The following is a 20169-nucleotide window of genomic DNA, read 5'->3' on the forward strand; positions in this document are numbered from 1 at the left end:
ATCCCTGGGTCGGGAAGATCCCCTGGAGAAAGGAATGGCTACCCACTCCAGTATTCTTGCCTGTAGAATCCCATGGACAGAGGAGCCTGGTGGGCAATAGTCCATGGAATTGCAAAGTCCATGGACAAGACTGAATGACTAACACTTTCACTTACAACTATCCAGCCCTGAATTAGATGTCAGTATTCACACTGGTGATCTGCGAAATTTATCTGTAATCCCAAAATCAATACCCTGAGCGCTCTCCTTGTCATTTATGGACATGTGCAGAGCAGAACGGAGAAGGCAATGGCAAGCCACTCCAGTACTCTTGCCTAGAAAATCCCATGGACGGAGGATCCTGGTAGGCTGCAGTCCATGGGGTCGCTACGAGTCAGACATGACTGAGCGACTTCACTTTCACTTTTCACTTTCACACATTGGAGAAGGAAATGGCAACCCACTCCAGTGTTCTTGCCTGGAGAATCCCAGGGACGGGGGAGCCTGGTGGGCTTCCGTCTATGGGGTCACACAGAGTCGGACACAACTGAAGTGACTTAGCAGCAGCAGTAGCAGCAGAGCAGAAAATACTTGAGTCATCCTACAAACACTTTTTCCTGTTGAAGTTTAACAAGGTGTGATTTTTTGCCTTCTTGGTTCAACTCTCATGCTATAAACAGGGTCCTTTTGACAGTCTGTTTAGTGTCGTGCTTTTTTTGCATTTTTGTGCTCTTTGTTGGTAATTTTGCTGTTTGAAATAGCCCACAATATAGCACTTTAGTGCTGTCTAGTGTTCCTAAGCACAAAAAAAGGCTGAGCTGTGTGTTCCAGAGATAATACCTGTGTTCAGTTCAGTTCAGTTCAGTGTTAGGTAAGCTTTATTCTGGCATGAGTTATAGAGCTGTTGGTGTTAATGAATTAACATTCTGTATTTTAAATGGTGCATTTGAAAATAAACACACATAAATAAGGTTATGTATTGAACAGTTGTTGAAACTGTTGAGAACAAAGACTCTCAGAAACCTAACCCTGTATTTCCCCTTAGAACAATGGTTCAATATTCGCTAAATCAATGTTTGCAGCAGTCGTATAGAACATAATTCCATCAGTGCTGAGAACTGCTTGTTGATAGTGGTGAGCACAACACCTGATAGTGTTGTGCTATGATTGAGTGCAAGAACCTAAATGAAAACAACAAAACTTTAATCATTTTAAAAACCAAAACAACAGAGACTAAAGTCTGAGTCTTTATGACTTTCAGATGAAGTACAGATTCTAATGGCAAATAGATGGGGAAAATGAGGGAAATGTAAAATTTCATTTTCCTGGACTCTAAAATCAATGTGGATGGTGACTGTAGCCATGCAGTTAAAAGATGCTTACTCCTCGGAAGGACAGCTATGACAAACCGAGTGTATTAAAAAGCAGAAACATAACTTTGCCAACAAAGGTCTGTCTAGTCAAAGCTAAGGTATTTTCAGTAATCATGTATGGATGTGAGAGCTGGACCATAAAGAAGGCCGAGCGCCGAAGAATTGATGCTTTCCAACTGTGGTGCTGGAGAAGACTCTTCAGAGTCCCTTGGACTGCAAGGAGATGCAACCAGTCAGTCCTGAAGGAAATGAACCTTAAATATTCATTGAAAGGACTGATCCTGAAGCTTCAGTATTTTGGCCACCTGATGCGAAGAGCCAACTCATTGGTAAAGGCCCTGATGCTGGGAAAGATTGAGGGCAAGAGGTGAAGGGGGCAGCAGAGGATGAGATGGTTAGATGGCATCACTGAGTCAATGGACATGAATTTGAGCAAACTCAGGAAGATAGTGGAGGACAGGAAAGACTGGTATGCTGCAGTTCGTGGGGTCTCACAGATTTGGACATGACTTAGCAACTGAACAACAACAACAGTTTTTGAGGTAATAAACTAAGAATGTTCACCATAAAGAAAAGATTGATACATTCAGAAGACTTCCATTCATCAAAAATCACTAGAAACAGAGTCAAGGAAGGAAGTCATAGAGCGGAAAGGTAATTGTAAAAATATAACTGACAAACACAAGGCTCCCAATATGTAAAGAACTGCAATGAATCAATCAGAATAATATACAAATCTACTAGATGACTAAGTAGATGGCAGTAATTGGCATTTTTAAGAATTATGAAATGTATACGTGTAAAAATGTAAGCATGTAAACTTGAAAAAACAGCCTTATTAGTAACTGAAGAAAGTGCAAATAAGAAATAATGAATTGCCATTTAGGTACAGATTGACAAAAATTAAAATAGTAGGTGTTAGTGAGAAAAAGCAGTGAGTCTCATTCATGCTGACAAGATATTAAAACTTGCCCCAATCACTTTAGAAAACAGATTATATATATAAACCTTTTGCTGCTGCTGCTACTGCTCAGTCGCTTCAGTCGTGTCCGACTCTGTGCGACCCCATAGACAGCAGCCCACCAGACTTCCCCGTCCCTGGGATTCTCCAGGCAAGAACACTGGAGTGGGTTGCCATTTCCTTCTCCAATATAAACCTCTTATGAACTAGTAAATCTAAACTTTTTTTTACTATACTCCTGGATAAATATTCTCTAGATCAGAGAAGCTCTTGAAAATTTTCCCAGGAAACATGTGTTCATAGCAATTTAGTTTATAATAGTAAATTAGTAGAAAAAAGATCTGTAGACAGTGAAAAGGATATATGCTGCTGCTAAGTCACTTCACTCATGTCCGACTCTGTGTGACCCCATAGACGGAAGCCCACCAGGGTCCCCCATCCCTGGGATTCTCCAGGCAAGAACACTGGAGTGGGTTGCCATTTCCTTCTCCAATGTGTGAAAGTGAAAGTGAAGTCGCTCAGTCGTGTCCGACCCTTAGCGACCCCATGGACTGCAGCCTACCAGGCTCCTCCATCCATGGGATTTCCTAGGCAAGAGTACTGGAGTGGCTTGCCATTGCCTTCTCCGGAAAAGGATATATATACTGTGGTAAATTCATGCAAGGAAGTATTAAATGAGATGAAGGAACTGTAGCTATGTCATTGAGATTGCCTCTCAGAGGAATAATGTTAAACAAAAATACTAAGTCTCAGAGGAATACCTAGTATTAATACAATTCCATTTTTTATAAAATTCATGTTATAGTCAAGGCTAAACAATAGATTGTTCAGGAATATGTATATATACATATATATATATATATGATAAAACCATAAGAAAATTGCAGAATGATGAAATCAGTAGTGGAGAAATAATCACAGAGAAACACACAGGGGACTTCAAGTTTCCTGGTGGTGTTCCATCTGTAAATCTTGATGTTAGGTTCACAGGTGTTCAGTTTATTATTCTTTAAGCTCTGCATAATTCACTGTACATGGACTTTTATGAGCTTTACATGTCTTGCAAAAAAAAAAATCTAAATAAAGAAAAACTTCATGTTATCTGGAACCAGGCAAACCTAGGTTAGAATTCTGGCCTTATTATTCACTACCAGTGGGATCATGAACAAATGATTTCACTTTCTGTGCCTCAATTTCCTCACAGATAAAAGGGACTACCGTAGTACCTTTTTCATGGGTATTGTTGAAAGGATTATATGAGTTCATACCTGAAAAGTACTTAAAATAGTGCCTGGTACACAGTGAGCACTCAGTAAGCCTTAGCTATCATTACTGTGATTATTACTGCAATCCAGAGACATCTCTGAATTAGTACCACACTTCCAACTGAGCAACCCAGGTTGCCTCAGCAGCAATCCGTAATACTTTCATTAACTCGCTCAACTACACACAGGCACACACTTTTCCAGGACGTTTAAAAATGGGTTTATCACTTGTTATGCCGTGCAGCACTCTATGGCATCACAAGCTCAATGAACATGAATTTGAGCAAGCTCCAGGAGTCGGTGATGGACAGGGAAGCCTGGCGTGCTGCAGTCCATGGGGTTGCAAAGAGTTGGACATTACTGAGGGGCTGAACTGAACAGAACTGAATGCTGCGCAGCATCTTTGTAACTATGGCTTCATCTACAGTCTTTAAACGGGCTTCCCTGGTGGCTCAGAGATAAAGCGTCTGTCTCCAATGTGGGAGACCCGGGTTCGATCCCTGGGTCGGGAAGATCCCCTGGCAAAGGAAATGGTAACCCACTCCAGTGTTCTTGCCTGAAGAATCCCATGGACGGAGAAGCCTGGTAGGCTACAGTCCACAGGGTCGCAAAGAGTCGGACACGACTGAGCGACAGAACGGAATGGTCTTTAAAGAAGTCTGTGGAAATCCAAGTGCCACGTGCGACTGAGGCTGTAGAACTGTGCTGGGATTTCTTGCAAATAGCAATGGGAATGATGCTGAAATCTTCTGAAAACTCTTGCCTTAAAGTTGTGAGGCGGAGACACACCCAGAGACGTTCAGCTAGAAAATGACCTCAGGAATGACATTGTTAAGATGGAAAGATGGCAGATTATGACTCTGAAGATAAGGTTCGAGCTGCATAATGAGCTTGTCTCCTGTGAAGACCAGAGCACTAGTAGTTTCAGTGGTTGACAGAGTCTAGGTTTGATGGGGTTGAGTAACCAGCCTGAACACACTTAATATTACAGTTCTTGTAAGAATCCAGTCACACATTGCAGTGGGGTGAGGCAGTACTGTGTGCTGTCTGTGAGCTTTGATCTGTAGAGGGAAGGTGGGGAGAATCAGTAGGGTTGAGACAGAGATGGATAGGAAGCAGGTCATGGGCATTGACCTAAATTAAAACCCAGATCCAAGATCCATACACCTGGGTCCATCTCCCTCGCAAATGCAGTGGTGACTGGATGAATCACCCCAGGAAAGTACTTCTTACCAACTCCCATAATCCTGTCAGTCTACAGGAAAGTACTTCTTACCAACTCCCATAATGCTTTACTCCTGTCAGTCAACAGCACTGGCTTTTCCCTTTGTGCCTTGTAATAGTGTTCTTTATATTCCTATATACTCTAAATTGTAGCCTTCTCGAGGTCAGGAATCACTTTGATTCACCATAGTATTCTCCACAACAGCCACCAGACAAGACGAGGAGAAGAAAAGAAGGGAGCAGCAAGGAAGGAGTTCAGATTGAAGAAAGGAAGGTGCTAGGGGCTGAATGTTCTATGTCTCCTCCCCGAATCCATATGTTGAAATTTTAACCCACCAAGTGATATTATAAGGAGGTGGAGCCTTTGGGAGGTCATTAGGTCATGAGGGTGGTGTTCTCATAAATGGATCAGTGCCCTTATAAGAAGAGAATTGGAGAGCTTTCTCTCTCTCTCTGCTTTCTACCACGTGAAGACACAGTGAGTGGATGGGCGTCTGTAAACCTGGAAGCAGTTTCTCACTAGACCCCAGATCTGCCTACACGTCTCAGTGTTAAGAACTGTGAGAAATAACTGTCTGTTGTTTAAGGCACCTCATCTATGGCATATTTGTTATAGCAGCTCGGACAAACTAAGACAAACAGGAAGATCTTCCCACCTCTGAAATTCTCTGACTTTGTAGGATTTCTGAGGCAGAAAACAGTAACTGCATCTAAAGCAGAGCATAAATTATCGCAATACTCTTTGGGTAATTGTCTTCCCTTAGGAAATCAGTGCATATTTAGTATGCCTGCTCAGGTGTTTCTCCCACTTCTTTAGTTATCTAGAAGTTTGTTTTTGTTTTTACCAAGCACTCTTTGAAACTTTTAGGTGGAAGATGAAAATACTTATTTACTAGTTTCCTCAGGTGTTACCTGAACTAGGGCAACTTCAATTCAGTTACAAATAAGAAAGTACAAAACTAAATCAGGACAGCTTGGCACTTCTTTGAGCTGTTCTCTGCAGCCTCAGTGGGGGCCATAAGCTGAGTCAGCAGAGGGGCAGTGATTTATTACTCCATATTTGGAAGCAAGATGGGAAGTAACAAGATCCTACTTTTCTATTATCTTCCTCTTTTATAGTTTTCATTGCCACTTCCTGATCCTGTTTCCCTAACTTATTTTTATAGCACTTATCACCTTCAAGGATGCTATGCATGATTTATTCTTATTTTGTTTATGGTTCTTCAAACTACTTTATCCTCTTTAAGAAAAGAAAAAAAAAAAAAACATTTATTGTTTGGCTGTGTTGGTTTCTAGTTGTGACATGCATGATCTTTCCATTATGGCATACAGGCTTAGTTGCCCTGCAGAGTACGGGATCTTAGTTCCCCAACCAGGGATTGAACCCATGTCTCCAGCATTGCAAGGCACATACTTAACCACTGGTCCACCAGGAAAGTCCCACACTTTACCTTCTTTGAGGAGACAGATTTGTTTTGTTTTTCAATGATGTAACCCCGGTGCCCAAAACCATGGCTGGCATGTAATAGACACTCATCAGAGGCCTAGTGTAGGTGTTGAATGAATCTGTTATCAGTTCCCAGGGTGTATTTAAAAGCAAGGGGCTTGAGTGATGACATTTCCAAAAACTGGCAGGTTTATCACAGTGAAGCTTTATCTCCAGTTACTCTCTGTGAAGAGAATGGTGAAACAGCCCCATAGCATAGTCTAAATAGATGATGAATAAACACATGGCTTGCATGTGTATTTGATGATGGTTTTATTTTCAAAACTGTAATTAAATGAGATAAAAATATATGGTTGGAGTTGCCGAAGCAACTTAAATTCAACATAAATAACAGCTGCTCTTCATCTGGGAATTTCATCTATATACAGCATTTTTATGCCCTTAAACATTTTTAAGCCTATAATTCAGCATCCAGTATCCCAAGAAATGTTTTATACTCAGAGAAGGGGAAGGAAAATAGAAAGAAATAGCCGTGTAAGAACCAGCGATTTAACAAAGCTGTTACTTACAAAAACTTTGATTTTTCCCCAAATAGTTGTATATCAAAGCATGTCCAATTTCTTAGGAGCAGTGAATTTAAACATAACTGGCATTTTCTTTATGAGTCACCAATCCCTATTTAATTAGTTCAGAAGTCCTAAACTGAGTGTTTAGTGAGGAGTCTTCTATTTGTTTTGAAAGCAAAACTTTCTGCAGAGCACAGGTGTCAGGAAATACTAATAAAGTTTACCTCTCCCTTTAAAGTTAATAGAGTAAGTTCCTCCCAGGCTGCTTGGGGAAAATGTCTATTTTTTGGATAGAATTCAGATAAAATTTGGACTTCCCAGATGGCTCAGTGATAAAGAATCTGCCTGCTAATGCAGGGGACACCGGATATGCAAGTTCGATCCCTGGATCGGGAAGATTCACTGAAAAAGGAAATGGCAACCCATTCCAATATTCTTGCCTAGAAAGTCCCATGGACAGAGGAGCCTGCCAGGCTAAGTCCATGGGGTCACAAGAGTCAGACATGACTGAGCAAGTGAGCACACATGCAAGAGATAGTTGAACTATATGAGCATCTTCCTAGTTTTATTTATGATAAATCAGTGAGAAACTGCCTCTCTTCCTTCAGAAATTGTTATCCACTGCCATTAAGTGTTAGGCAAATTCGGTAGCCATCTCATTGCTCAGCCTTGTACCTCTGAAAACTTAAAAGAAAATAAATGGAATGAAGTCAGAAATGAAGCCGTTTCTCTTCACTTTAAAGTGAGGTTCTTCATGATCAATAGTGTGGCTGGTAGAATTGTGGTCTCTGGATTTTTATCATGACCAGTCGCCTGTATATCTTCATCTAGCTCACCCCCAAGGTTTTTCCTGTAGATTAGTGACTTTATGATGGCCTCTTGATACAGTGCCTTTTCAGCATTTCTTCTGAGAGTATTTATTCTGTTACTTGGGCATATCTGACTTGCCCTCTGGGGGTGCTCATTTATTAGGAAGACTGGGACAGTGAATTACAACTTGCTAATTTTAATTTTCAGAGGGAGAAGTAAAAGCCCATAAAGTAGAAGTTCAAAGTGGAGATTCATGTTTCTTTATGCCAAAACTATAATGATAAAAAAAAAGAAAGAAACTGTAACGATCATAAGTCTGTCCGGTGAAAGTGCTGTCATACTAGATGAACAGATAATTGTAGGATATATCTCCAACTAGCTAATAACAGTCCTGATTAAAAGACCATCAGTCCCCTGCGATTTGTATAATGTCCTTTCATGTTTTCCTCATCTCAAGTATTCCCTGGGGCAGGTGTCAGTGGGTGAGAGGGTGTTTTTTTTTTGGCCAAGCAGTGCATTTGTTTCATATGCTGATTGTATTGCTATCTTAGGGTGTCTCTAGGCTTTCATTTTAAGGCAGCGTATGTGGCTTGGTGCCATTGATTAAAGACCTTTTCTCAAAGTTATCTTTAGAACATCCCTGGTCATTAAGCACACAAAGGTCCTTCCATAGCCAGGATGCTGAAAGACAGTGTGTCATGTGGACAAATCCAAGAAGATTCACCCTACTGCAGCACGTCTCCTGCATACCACCTCAGTGTGTGAAACATTATGGAGAATGGTGCTCGACAGATACTAAGTACCCCATATGTGTCAGACATACTTTAGGCACTGTGCTTATAGCATGTAGCCTGATAAAGTCTGTAAAGATTCCTGCCACTATTGAGCCCTTTTTTTTTTTTTTTTGTGGGGTAGGGCAGGAGGGGTAGGTGGGACTGTAAACCAAACAGTATATTAATGAACAAAGTGATTGCAGATGCTGGTGATGATTACTATGAAAGAATAAAGAGGTGATGTGATGGAGAGTGGAAATGGGTTGGAGGGCTGTGTCACATAGAACAGTCAGGGAAGGCTCCTCTGAGGAGGTGACATTTGAGTTGAGTCCTGGAGAATGAGCATGATAAGCCAAAAGATGGGTAGAGAGCATCCAAGACAATAGCAGCAAGTTCAAAGGTCCTGAAACAGGATTAGCCTTAAGGTGTTTGAAGAACAGAAAGCAAAACGTGGTTGTTGCTATATAAATAAGTAAGGGGGAACATAGCAGAGGCTGAAACTGGGGGTCTGGATAAGGATCAGATCCCTAAAGGTCATTGTAGAGCTTAGTAAAGAGTCTGTATTTTGTTCTGAAATTTACTAGGCCAGATGCTGTTCTGGAAATTTTTGTTTCTCTTTGTGTTGTGTAAGTATGAAACCAAAGATAGCGACTGCAGCTGCCTAACCATTAACACTCCTGAGTCATGATGATACGCAAAGAGATGAGCTCCTGTAGAGAAAAATGCTGATAATAATAGCTTGTGTTTTAGGGCACCTGTCTCTGAAGGAGAACAACAGTACTTACGATGCCAGGTTGCACTCATCACAGCAACCTCATGAGGCAGACTCAAACAGCTTAAATTGGGTTGTTCTTAGGCTTCTTAAATAGCATGGAAATCTAGATAAAATAGAGCGTGTCAAAGAAATGAGGAAAGAAAAACTCCAAAGTAAGAAATAAAAATAGTTATCAGGATAGTCATACACTTACAGAAAAAGGGGCAGCAAAACAACCTTTATTTTCTTATAAAGTCAAGAAAATAATAGCAGAGGGGTGAAAAAGTTAAAATTCTCGAATAGTCAGTTGGAATATCAGCAAGTGTTGACTTCATTCCTGATATTTAATTCAATATGGTATAGAGAACTTGTGGGTCAAAGAAAACCTGGGTTCGAATCCATACTCTTCCTTATACTAGAACTGTAATCTTGCATGTGGATTTTATTTGTATAAAGTGGATTAGTAATAATATTTCCCTCATAGAGATGTTGTCAGGTTTTAATGAATGAATAAACAGCAAATGAGAAACTGTGCTCTTTACATAAGCTAGTTGAAACTGGACTTACATTTCTTCCTAAAGAGTTAATATTTACAAGTTGTATCAATTTCCAGATCAGCCCACAGAAGCCTCCTTAACACATCACATCGATTATGCTATTTTAAGGTCTTACCTAGGTTTAGTTACTGGAAGGAAAAAGTGCTGCAGTGATGTGTTGCAAGAAGAGAAGGAGAGTAACCTGCTAAATGCAGAATTGCTGATCCCAGACAGATTTGCCTTTGCCAAACTGCACGTACCTTTCCCATCCTGTATTTGTCCCCAGTTTCCTTTTCTGCTCTTCTACAAAAAATAAAATAGATAATATTGAGTGAGAAACTAGTATTGTTTATAGACAGTTTTGTTGATACATAACTATTTCTTTCAGTAAAAAGCACCTATGAAGAAAATCTAATTTAAGAGTATTTTTAAGTCTTTAATCCTTATTTGAGGTTTCTCAGCCCTACTTTGCCTTCCCCAATATTTGTTAGATTACATTTTCTTTGTTTCTTTTATGGTCAATCAAAACTCATATTCAAAGAATCCGTACTCTCTTATTTAAGAGGAAGCAATCTTAATGATATAATTCATTCTTCACTGTAAATGACTAATAATAAGGTAATACATTTGCAGTCATTTCTGGTTCTAAAATGGCATTTCTATAATCCCAAAGTAATCCCTAAATTACAGACTTTCATCTGATATGGCTAATGAGAGTGAGAGTAAAATTCAGACATTTGGAGTGAGGACATTGTGAGGGTTGGAATCAGCCCCTGAGAGAGCACCCTCTAGTTTTCATTTTTAACTTTGAAACAAGTGTTATAAGGATTTTCATAGTAGTGTCCATAGTGGTAGCCTTGGGCTATGAAAGAACCATCATGAGCTATTTCTATGGCTGAGTCATTTGTTAAATAAGTATACATGAACTTAGGAATATTAATAAGGTTCTCTGTTATCTATACAAAGGTCTCTGGGAAAGAGATTTGCTTTTCTTCTCAATGTCAAACCACTACCCAGAATCAGATTTTGGTCCCTTACTTTAAGCTGCCAACAAATTAGGTTATTTAATATCAAAAGTTCAGCATATATTATACATATTTTTGACTGTTTTATTTAGTTGTTGGAGAGAGAAAATGGCTGACACCAATACTTGAAGCAAAAGAGGAACTCAAAAAATAATTTGCTGAAAGTTGGCTGAACCAATGGAAAAATTAATGACATCAGGAAAAACAAGATACTGACAAGCATATCTATCTATCTATCTATATTCAAGTTCCATTTTCATCCATCCTAGTTTCAACTGGTGTGCAGTGTAAACTGAAATTTTAAGCTCCATGAGTAAATTTATATGTCCAGCAAATAGCATTATGTGTCATATTTTATTTCTGTTTTAAAATAACAATATTTTGTACCCTTTAAAAAGGTACACAGACATTAGGTTTTAGTTGTTTTATGAAAATGGTATTTCCAAACTTAACATGAAAAGATAACACTAGCTGTCTCAGAACGTGTCATCACCAGAAGTTCTTTAAGGAAAATTATCTGGATTCAGTGTATGTGAGTATATCGTCATTGTAAGTCATATGAAGAATATAATCCATGTACTTGAAAAGATAAGGTTTCTGACTCACTTCAGCACAGTCTAGAGTTGAAAACAGACCAGCCAAAGAAGAGATATTTTAAGTCTTAGCTTATTTTGCACAGTGTGACTGACCTACCTACTCGACTGATACTTTTTCTGGTGAAAGGTGGAATCACTCAGTTACCCATGTGTCCCCTTCTGTAGATTGTCCTGTGGTGCTGAGAAATGAGAATGCCAGTGCTAACGCCTGTAGACCACTGACTGTGGGCCAATTATTGTGTCAAGTGCTTTACATTCATAATCTTAGTCTCTGAAGAGTCCTGTGAGATAGGAATTATTGTCCTGATGTTCAAAATGAAGAAACTGAAGTTAATTCACCCACATCATCTAGCTAAAGAGTTGAAAGAGCCGAGTCTACCCTCAGGTCCTCCTAACTCCAGAGCCAGTGTGTTAAACCATTCAGTAATTCTTCCTCTTGCTAAATACACTCTCACCGGTAAACCAGGTCAACCATGCCAGTCTCACTAATGGTTTCTTCCTTCTTTTTGTGTGGAAAGAATGTCAAAAATGGGACTTTGCAATTCATAAGGTTTCTGTAAAGTTTGACTTATTGTCATTCTTAGTCCCAGTAATCCAGGAAGCCATGCAGATGTGCATCTACACATGTAAAACATTTAAGGAGCAAATGACAGAGTCAAGACATAATTTTAAATATGCTCCATGACAACTGGTTTTTAAAGTTATACCCCCAAAATACTTCATTTTAAAACAAATGGCACAATCATCATTATGGAAATTATATTCATAACAAATGTATCCTTTGACCATTTTCCCAAGCTGGCATTGATTCTTTTTATTGATTGTTTCTTTCAAAATTGGAGGAAGCAATAATTAGAATAATAATATAATTATTATTAATAATAATAGTACGAAAACAACTGGTACTGAAAATTTCTTGTTCTGAGGCCACTTAGTGAGATTCAATAGAATCCAGGTCTACCCAAGTCAGGAAAAAAAGTGAACTGGTATTTTTTTTTTAACTTGTAAATGATATATGCATTAAAAATATGTACATTACTTACATGGTTCACTGTACCATTTTTCCACTTTACTTTTCTTCTGCTCCTCTGTGGATTCTTGACAAACTGTGATGTATGTTACTATCTCATTAATCTCTCCTGGTCATTTTGAAACTAAACGTATACTCTTCTGTGGGTGGTCCTACCCTGTGGATGGCTTTAAGTCTTTCTGTTCATATGCATGATGGGCAGTCCCTTAATGATGTCTTAAAAAAGTTACTCTTCCTTATTTGTTGTTCAGTTCAGTTCAGTTCAGTCGCTCAGTCGTGTCCGACTCTCCGCGACCCCATGAATCACAGCACGCCAGGCCTCCCTGTCCATCACCAACTCCCAGAGTTCACTCAAACTCATTTCTCAAAAAAAAATATCTTGGATCCTTGATTTTGTTTTCTTTAGTTCCGTCCAGTGTTTTTGTTTTTTTTTATACATACCACTTCATCTCCTGCTCTAAACGTTTAATAACTTTCCAGACAGTAAGTATCTGGAGATATTTCCCCCTCACTCTCTGATTTACTTTGTAGCCTGAATTCTAAATGTTGTCAAATATTAAGGCTTTTATTATTTATCTCATGTTGCAACTACAAGACCTTTGTACACGTTTACTCCTCAAGGAATTTAGTTGTTAAAGCACTTCCTCTATGCTATCAATGAGCTACACATTTCAAGTACTATAATAGCATATTTTTTAAAACCTCATGTAAAAATAAAGTGCTAATATTATATTCTACAGGAGAATAAAAGACAGTTGTTTTCACAGAAAAAAATATGATAGGAAAACACAGATGCCATGAAATTATGCATTTTTAGCCTGTGATTTTTGGAAAAAAATTTTATATAAACTGGTGATGAATGAAATCAACATATGAATGTGTGACCACTCCTTTTTTTTTAAGGTCTATAATTCACTTGTCAAAGAACCATTTTCAAAGCTGAAAAAAATTCTTATTTTCAGAAACCGTGGTACATGGATATTAATCCTTTGTCATGTGTATGCATCATTTATTCAACCGTATCTTTAGTAACTAGTGGCATGGAGCTAAAAGGTCTATTACCCAAGTGTCATTGTTCAGATACCTCCTTTACTATAGCAATCCTACTCTTTAATACAGTGGTTTCTGATTGTTTTCTCCTGTTCCACTTCATCCTCTGCACCTGATGTTTAAAATCCCCTCATCAAGTGCTCATCCACAAGGAAAAGTAAAGGAACAGAAATGGGAAATCAAATGTACCAACTCGTTGCGTTGTGCATTGAACTGTGGATTTTCTTACATACTCCCTGAGGAGCAAAAATTCATTCATTCCATCAAACATTTTTTTGTCCCTAGGATATCAGGTAACTAGTTCGAATGCTCGTTCTCACTGGCTTCACTAAGTCAAGGAAGAAGTTGGAAAGTGATCGAATCTGGTACTTGGTAGAAATGGCTTTGGAAAGAGGAAGATGAGTTTGTGTTCTTCTGGCCACTTTCTCAATGTGTGAAGAAGGTTCTGAACTTCTCTGAACTACAGTTACACACCTGCTAATTGGGAATTAAATCTATAATGGAATTAAATGAGATCTGTGTGAAAAGTTCTTAGCAGACCTCAATACATTTCTGCAAGTAGATGCAATCATTGCTACTAGTGCTATAGTCATGGTGATAGAACATTATAAAGTACTCTAACTAACTTGGAATTCTTGTTGCTCTGATCATCATCTAGTACCAAGTCTTTGTAGATAAAATGGCGCTCAGATAAAATATATGGGAATATTTCTGGGAAAGGTCTGGGCATGTCCAAGTTTCAAAAAACTGTACATTCACAGACATAGTTCTTTAATTTGGAAAATTATCATGCTGCTAGCAATTAGGATCTAAATGGATAGTTATAACTGAACAGAGCAATAATGAACAGGCAGCGTTTTCTTAAACACGTGCATAAATATGGTGGCCTTTAAGTAGCCTCTTCAACTCTCACTGGAGTGCATTTGTTATTCAAAACCCTGTTTTAGAAAATTATGTATTTACTTTTTGCTGTGCTGGGTCTTCATTGCTGTGCCCTGGCTTTCTCTAGTTGCGGTGAGCAGGGGCTCATTGCATTTCATCAGCTTCTCATTGCAGTGGCTTCTTGTTGAGGAGTATGGACTCTAGAGCACAGGCTCAGTAGTTGTGTTCAGGCTTTGTTGCTCCGTGGCATGTGGAATCTTCCTGTACCAAGAATCAAACCCATGTCCCCTACACTGGCAGGCAGATTCTTAACCACTGGTCTACTGGGATTGTTCCAAAACCCTTTCTTAATGGAGTAATCGAGGTATGATTTGCCCCTGAATTACAATATTTTGAAGTGGACAGAACAAGTAAATAGTAAGCCCCACACTTGGAGCATGGAAGACTTTGTGCTTTTCAAATATGATTAATACTCATTTAATCTTTTCCCATCATTCTTATTCTAAAATAAATCACATTTACTCTTGTGTTATTTATGAGAAAATTAAACCTTGTGTAATACAAGGAAGAGGTGATTTTCAAACTCAGATGTGGCCAAATGCAGTCTTTCCATTCATTGTATTTACCATCTGGAATCTATTTCAGTTAATTGCTAAGAATCTTATCTAAATATTTTCTCAAATACCAGATTAATGCAATTTTTCTAACTGTCCAAATCCTGTGGAACTTCATGGATTCATAAATATAAACGAAGAAACAGGAATCCAGTTTTAGCTACAAGGGAAGTCCCTTTTAAGCTCAATAAGAACAGTTTAAGGTCTTCCCCTGTGGCTCAGTTGGTAAAGAATCTCCCTCAATGTGGGAGATCTGGGTTCAGTCCCTGGGATGGGAAGATCTCCTGGAGAAGGAAAAGGCTACCCACTCCAGTATTCTGGCCTGGAGAATTCCATGGACTGTATAGAGTCCATTCAAAGAGTAGGACTCGACTGAGCGACTTTCACTTCTCAAGAACAGTTTAAAAATATCATCACATATATTTTTTATTTTCTTTCCCTCCCATTTCTTAATGTTCTTCCTCTAGTTAAGATCAAGGTGGATTTTCCTGGATAAGATTTCATCTCTGTTACCCATCAGCTCTTAATTTTTCATGCAACTCTGGAGATTGGACAAGACGTCTGTGTAAAACATAGATGACTTATTTTAAGAACCTGTATGCAGAAGCAATAATTTAGATGATTCAGTGCCATTATTAGGGATAATGGTTTATAATATGAATGCCATAATGAAGTTTTTTTTTAATCTGTAGTTTGATTTTGAAGGCTTCTCAAACCATTCCTTTAACAAAAAGAAAAATGTCATGTCCTAGCCTCAACTAATAAAAATAATTTTATTACATGAGAAATGTAACTTAAATTGTGGTCATGTTTTGTTTTGCACTAAGTACATGTGTGTCTTCCAGGTGGCCCTCTGCACACCTCAAGGTCAGCAGTCTTGGATTCCCACAGTTAGATGTCATCTGTTAGGCCTCCCCACTAAACTCTTGAGTCCTTACAGGACAGAAGCGTTCTTCTCATATCATCTGTGTCCTGAGCTGGCAACCAGATTTTTATATACTTAACTGATAAAAAAACAATAATATATGAGCATAAAATTTGCCTACTACCAGAAGAAGCTGGTAATTAAGACATGTATGTGTATAAATTACTTTAGCATTGTGAGCAGTCCCTAAAACCAAGCCTGAGTGTGGAAACATCCCACTTTTAACTCCAGGAAGACTATCCAGATTTATTTCCTAGCTCCATTACTTCCTGATGTTGTACCTACCCTTTAAAAACTGCTAGTGCCTCTCTTTTCTAGTCTGTAAAATGGAAGCATTAATTGTACTTAACTCATGTTCTTTTTTTTTTTTTTTAATTTTTTTTTTTTAAATTTTCCTCTGTTCATTTCTTTGCATTTGTGCTTTTTTAATAAAAATACTTTTAACTGTAAAGAAATAAAAAAAAGAAATAAAAAAATAAAAAAATTAACTCATGTTCTTATTGTTAGGATCACTTGAGGTAATCACCATAAAATACTTGCCAAAATAGCATGCATGGAGGAAATAGTCAATAAATATGACTGAAGTTTGATCTGCATGGATACAGGGATTATAGCCCTACAGAAAATACTTGGCCTAGAATAATCTTCAAATCCAGAAACAGGTTACTACATGAGATGTTTTAGACCAAAAAAAAGAAAAGAAATAGCACTTAAAACAATTGTTGAGAGGATTTATGTTTGAAAAGATGAAAGAAAAAAATATTTTTTTAACAATAGTATCTCACTTTATTAGACATATTTCTTATATTAAATCATTTTTATTGGTAACTGTATTTACTGACTCAAGCTGCACTGTTTAGGCTTGTCATGTCTTATCTCTCTAACTAAATTTGACCTCCTTTAGAAAGGGAAATTTTATTCCAAATAGAACCTTGGGCAGTGCCCTGTAAATATTTTTAAATACCCAGGAACATTAAAACAGTTGTAAATATGTATATAAATGTCTACTTACACACTGTATGTAGTGTGTGTGTGCGTGTGGACACAGAGAGTCATATTCTAGATACACACAGAGTAAGAAATATAACTGCATACAATGAAATAGTTTGTGAAGTAAGCAACTGACTATCAGAAAATGCAAATTTGCATCCTGATTATGATATAGTTAATAACAGATAGAAGCTAGGGAGGTCACTTAGCCCAATTAAGCCTTGGTGTCTCCAGCAGACATGTACTAGTGAAACTTTCAGCAGTGATGTACACATTCTGTCTACTGTCCAGTGTGGAAACCAGTGACTGTGTGTAGCCCTTGAGCACTTAAGATGCAGCTAGTGTGACTAAGGAACTAAATTTATAAATTTTATTTGATTTTAACTGTTTTTTTATCTAAATAAGAATATATGGCAAGTGGCTGCCTTACAATTTAACTATAAAAATCTAGGTGGATGGGACAATAACACAGAAAAAGTTTAATTTCCCTGATCTGGGTGCTGTAAAGACTCTTACCTTCTTTTTGAAGTAATGTTACCTTCTCATAAGGAGTTAAATTTTAAACCTCTTTTCCTTTATTTCTCCCAACAGATCTTGAAAACTTTAAGCCAAGAACAAGAAGCACTGTGTCTGTCCGCCAAGGTCAGGGGATGGTACTGCTGTGCGGCCCACCAGCCCATTCTGGAGGTAACTAAGTGCACCAAAATGTGCACACTTCACTGGCTGCTATTTGCTTGCTGATTGTTCTCCCGTGAGCATCAGCTTGGGGGACAGTGTCATTTGTAGAGATTCCCAAAGTCCCTCTGTGTGGAGGAAGCATCGTTGGCAGTACCTCCCACAATTAGGATAAGAAAATATCAGATTGTGCAAATGATCCATCCCGCTGCTGTCTACCTGGCACGAGGGGAAAGACACCTGAGGCAGTCAAAATCAGAATCCCATTGCTTGATAAAAACCACATAGGTAAATCGCCAGCACTGCTGCCAACTTCGTTGTGTTAAAGGACAGCCTTGCTTCATTTCATCACACTGTGGGTCTGTGAAGGGGTCAGACCCAGCACCAAAGTCCCTTAACCACAGAACCAGGGTGATGTTGTGAGCACACATAATGACTAGATCAGTTAGGAATGCATTTGATTGCAAGCCCCTGAAAACCAAACTAACACTGGCTTCCATGGACTTAGGTGTGTGTTGTCCTCACACACACAAGGCTTCCAAAGTTATGTAGTGTAAAGTTGGCACTACTTCTTAGCTGTATCTACCAGGCCTCAAGCCCTTTCTCTGATTCTTCTCTGAAGTTTCTAATGGGGGGTGGGGTGGAGGGCAGTGCATGGCTAAGGCACCAAGTTTGCCATTCTCCAAGGTAGAAATGAGAAGAGGCCGGGACAAATGTCAGGAGTCTCTCCATTGTAAATTGCCTTTGTATTATGGAAGGTTTGCTTTGCCCAAGGACTTGTATGTATATTTCATTGATCACCCCAGTGGCAAAAGAGAAAACTCAAGTATTTTATACAGATGCGGGATGGCCCTTAAAAAAAATCATAATTTTGAATAAGGGAGAATATGGAGAAACACTGTGTAGGCAACTTGCAGTGTCTACTAAAAGTACTAATGATGACTGAAAGGGAAATCTGACTGCACATAGAGTTCAATAGTCTGGAAGCTTAATAGTTAATGATATTTATTTGTCATGTCACAAACCATGACAGTTTGTGTTGACAAGACTGATAAACTCCATTTGTGGTCTTTCTGGATAAAGTTTGATATCTGCCCTCCTTGTTATTACCTTAATTTTCCATTTGGCATTACTCGTGATTGAAAAAGAAATTATTTTTTTCTTTTTTTTTTATTATTTTTTTTAATTTTATTGGAGGCAAATTACCTTACATTAATATATTGGTTGGTTTTGCCATACATTGACACGAATCCGCCCCAGGTGTACATGTATTTTAAACTGAGAATTTGAAAACATCATTTTATTTTTGTCCTCTCTTCAAAAGTTTTAACTTTTCCTTCAAACCTAATGCCCCAGCTAACATTTTTAGCGGCAAATAAGAATTATTTAATAGCGAAACAGCTGAAAGGCTTGCATTTCAGACCTGAAGAATACAAGAGCAGGTGGAAGAGGCAGGCACCCCTCCACGTCTCGATGGAGGATATAGAATTGTTAGGGTTTCTGGTTTTCGGAAACCGACAGAGAATCCAGATTAGACTTCAGGAGTTTGTGTTCAGAAGAAATGGGTTTATTCTTTAGGACTTCCTTTTCCCTCCAACTTAGTATCAGAACCATTAAATGTGGAGTCCAGGCCATGAGTTCTGGTCCTGGCTCTGTTTCAGATCATTATTCGATATTGGACTACTATGTTTAAATTATCTATGCAACACTCATTAATCTCTAAATGAAGAGATTAAAAGAAATCTCTCAGATCCTTTTTAGTTCTATAACTACATAATAATAGCTAAATAAAGACTAAATATGTCTATAAACTATATTTGCATTGCTGGAATCCTGTCCTTTATATGAGGAAAATAGTTGACTGGACATATATTTAAAATGATGTTCACTCACACTAATAGCTCTCTTAGTACGAAATCTGATCAAAATAAGAATGGAAGATTTGCTAATTTCTTCTGCAGGCTACCTTCACAGTGTTAAGCTTTCACAACATGGCAGCAACTCTGAAAATTAATTATGTAACATATTGAGAAAAAAAAAGTTACCTCACTACCTCCCGGTATACTGATATCTTTGGGAAAGGCAAAACACACGAAGTGCTGCTGTGCTTCTCTGCAGTGAGGCACCTGAATACTTTCCCCTTCCCACTGAGAAATATATTAAAAATTTCTGTAGATATTCATTGAAATTTGCTTGTCTCTGCTGGCAGCAGTCAGCAGCTCTGAAATCCAGTTTCTTGAGCTGTGCTGACATTCCTGACAGTCTTGCTGGCGAAAGACAAGGAAATAATATTCTCATTATGGGCTTTGTTAGAAACTGTGAGCTCAGTGATACTGTGGGCAAAGCAGGCAAGGCAAGGGAATTTGTGAGACACCAAGTGGGTCCTGAAGGTTATATGAGACCATCGCAGACATCCATCAGTTTGGGGCAGTGGAGTCAATGATTGTCTGATGAAATCTCCCCAATTACTGAAAACCCCCCAGTGCAAACTGTCCAGCAGTGATTCTCTCATTGCTTCTCTAGGCTGTGATCACCTTAAAGCTGGCAGCATCACCAGGAGCCGCTGGCCATACTGAGCGCTTTAAACCCAGCATATGGTATCCCGGTTTCTATTGGAACAGATCATGCAGAGGAAAGGAAATGAGTCAGCCTTTTATTATATCAGTGGGATACTGGGTAATGGCATGAAATCCA

General features: G+C 38.6%; 1 protein-coding gene across 2 annotated transcripts in view; it reads left to right on the forward strand.

Moving 5' to 3' along the window:
- Positions 1–20169, forward strand: part of CNTN4 (contactin 4) — a 1054581-nt gene that overhangs the window by 748843 nt on the left and 285569 nt on the right. For both annotated transcript variants that reach the window (XM_055414349.2, XM_055414350.2), the window contains exon 7: positions 17392–17487. In XM_055414349.2, coding sequence (XP_055270324.1) covers positions 17392–17487 — 96 coding nt within the window. The remainder of the gene's footprint in view (positions 1–17391; positions 17488–20169) is intronic.

Source organism: Moschus berezovskii, chromosome 24, assembly GCF_049115385.1.
Source record: "Moschus berezovskii isolate FMDL1 chromosome 24, NW_MosBer_1.0, whole genome shotgun sequence".
Classification (NCBI taxonomy): Eukaryota; Metazoa; Chordata; class Mammalia; order Artiodactyla; family Moschidae; genus Moschus; species Moschus berezovskii.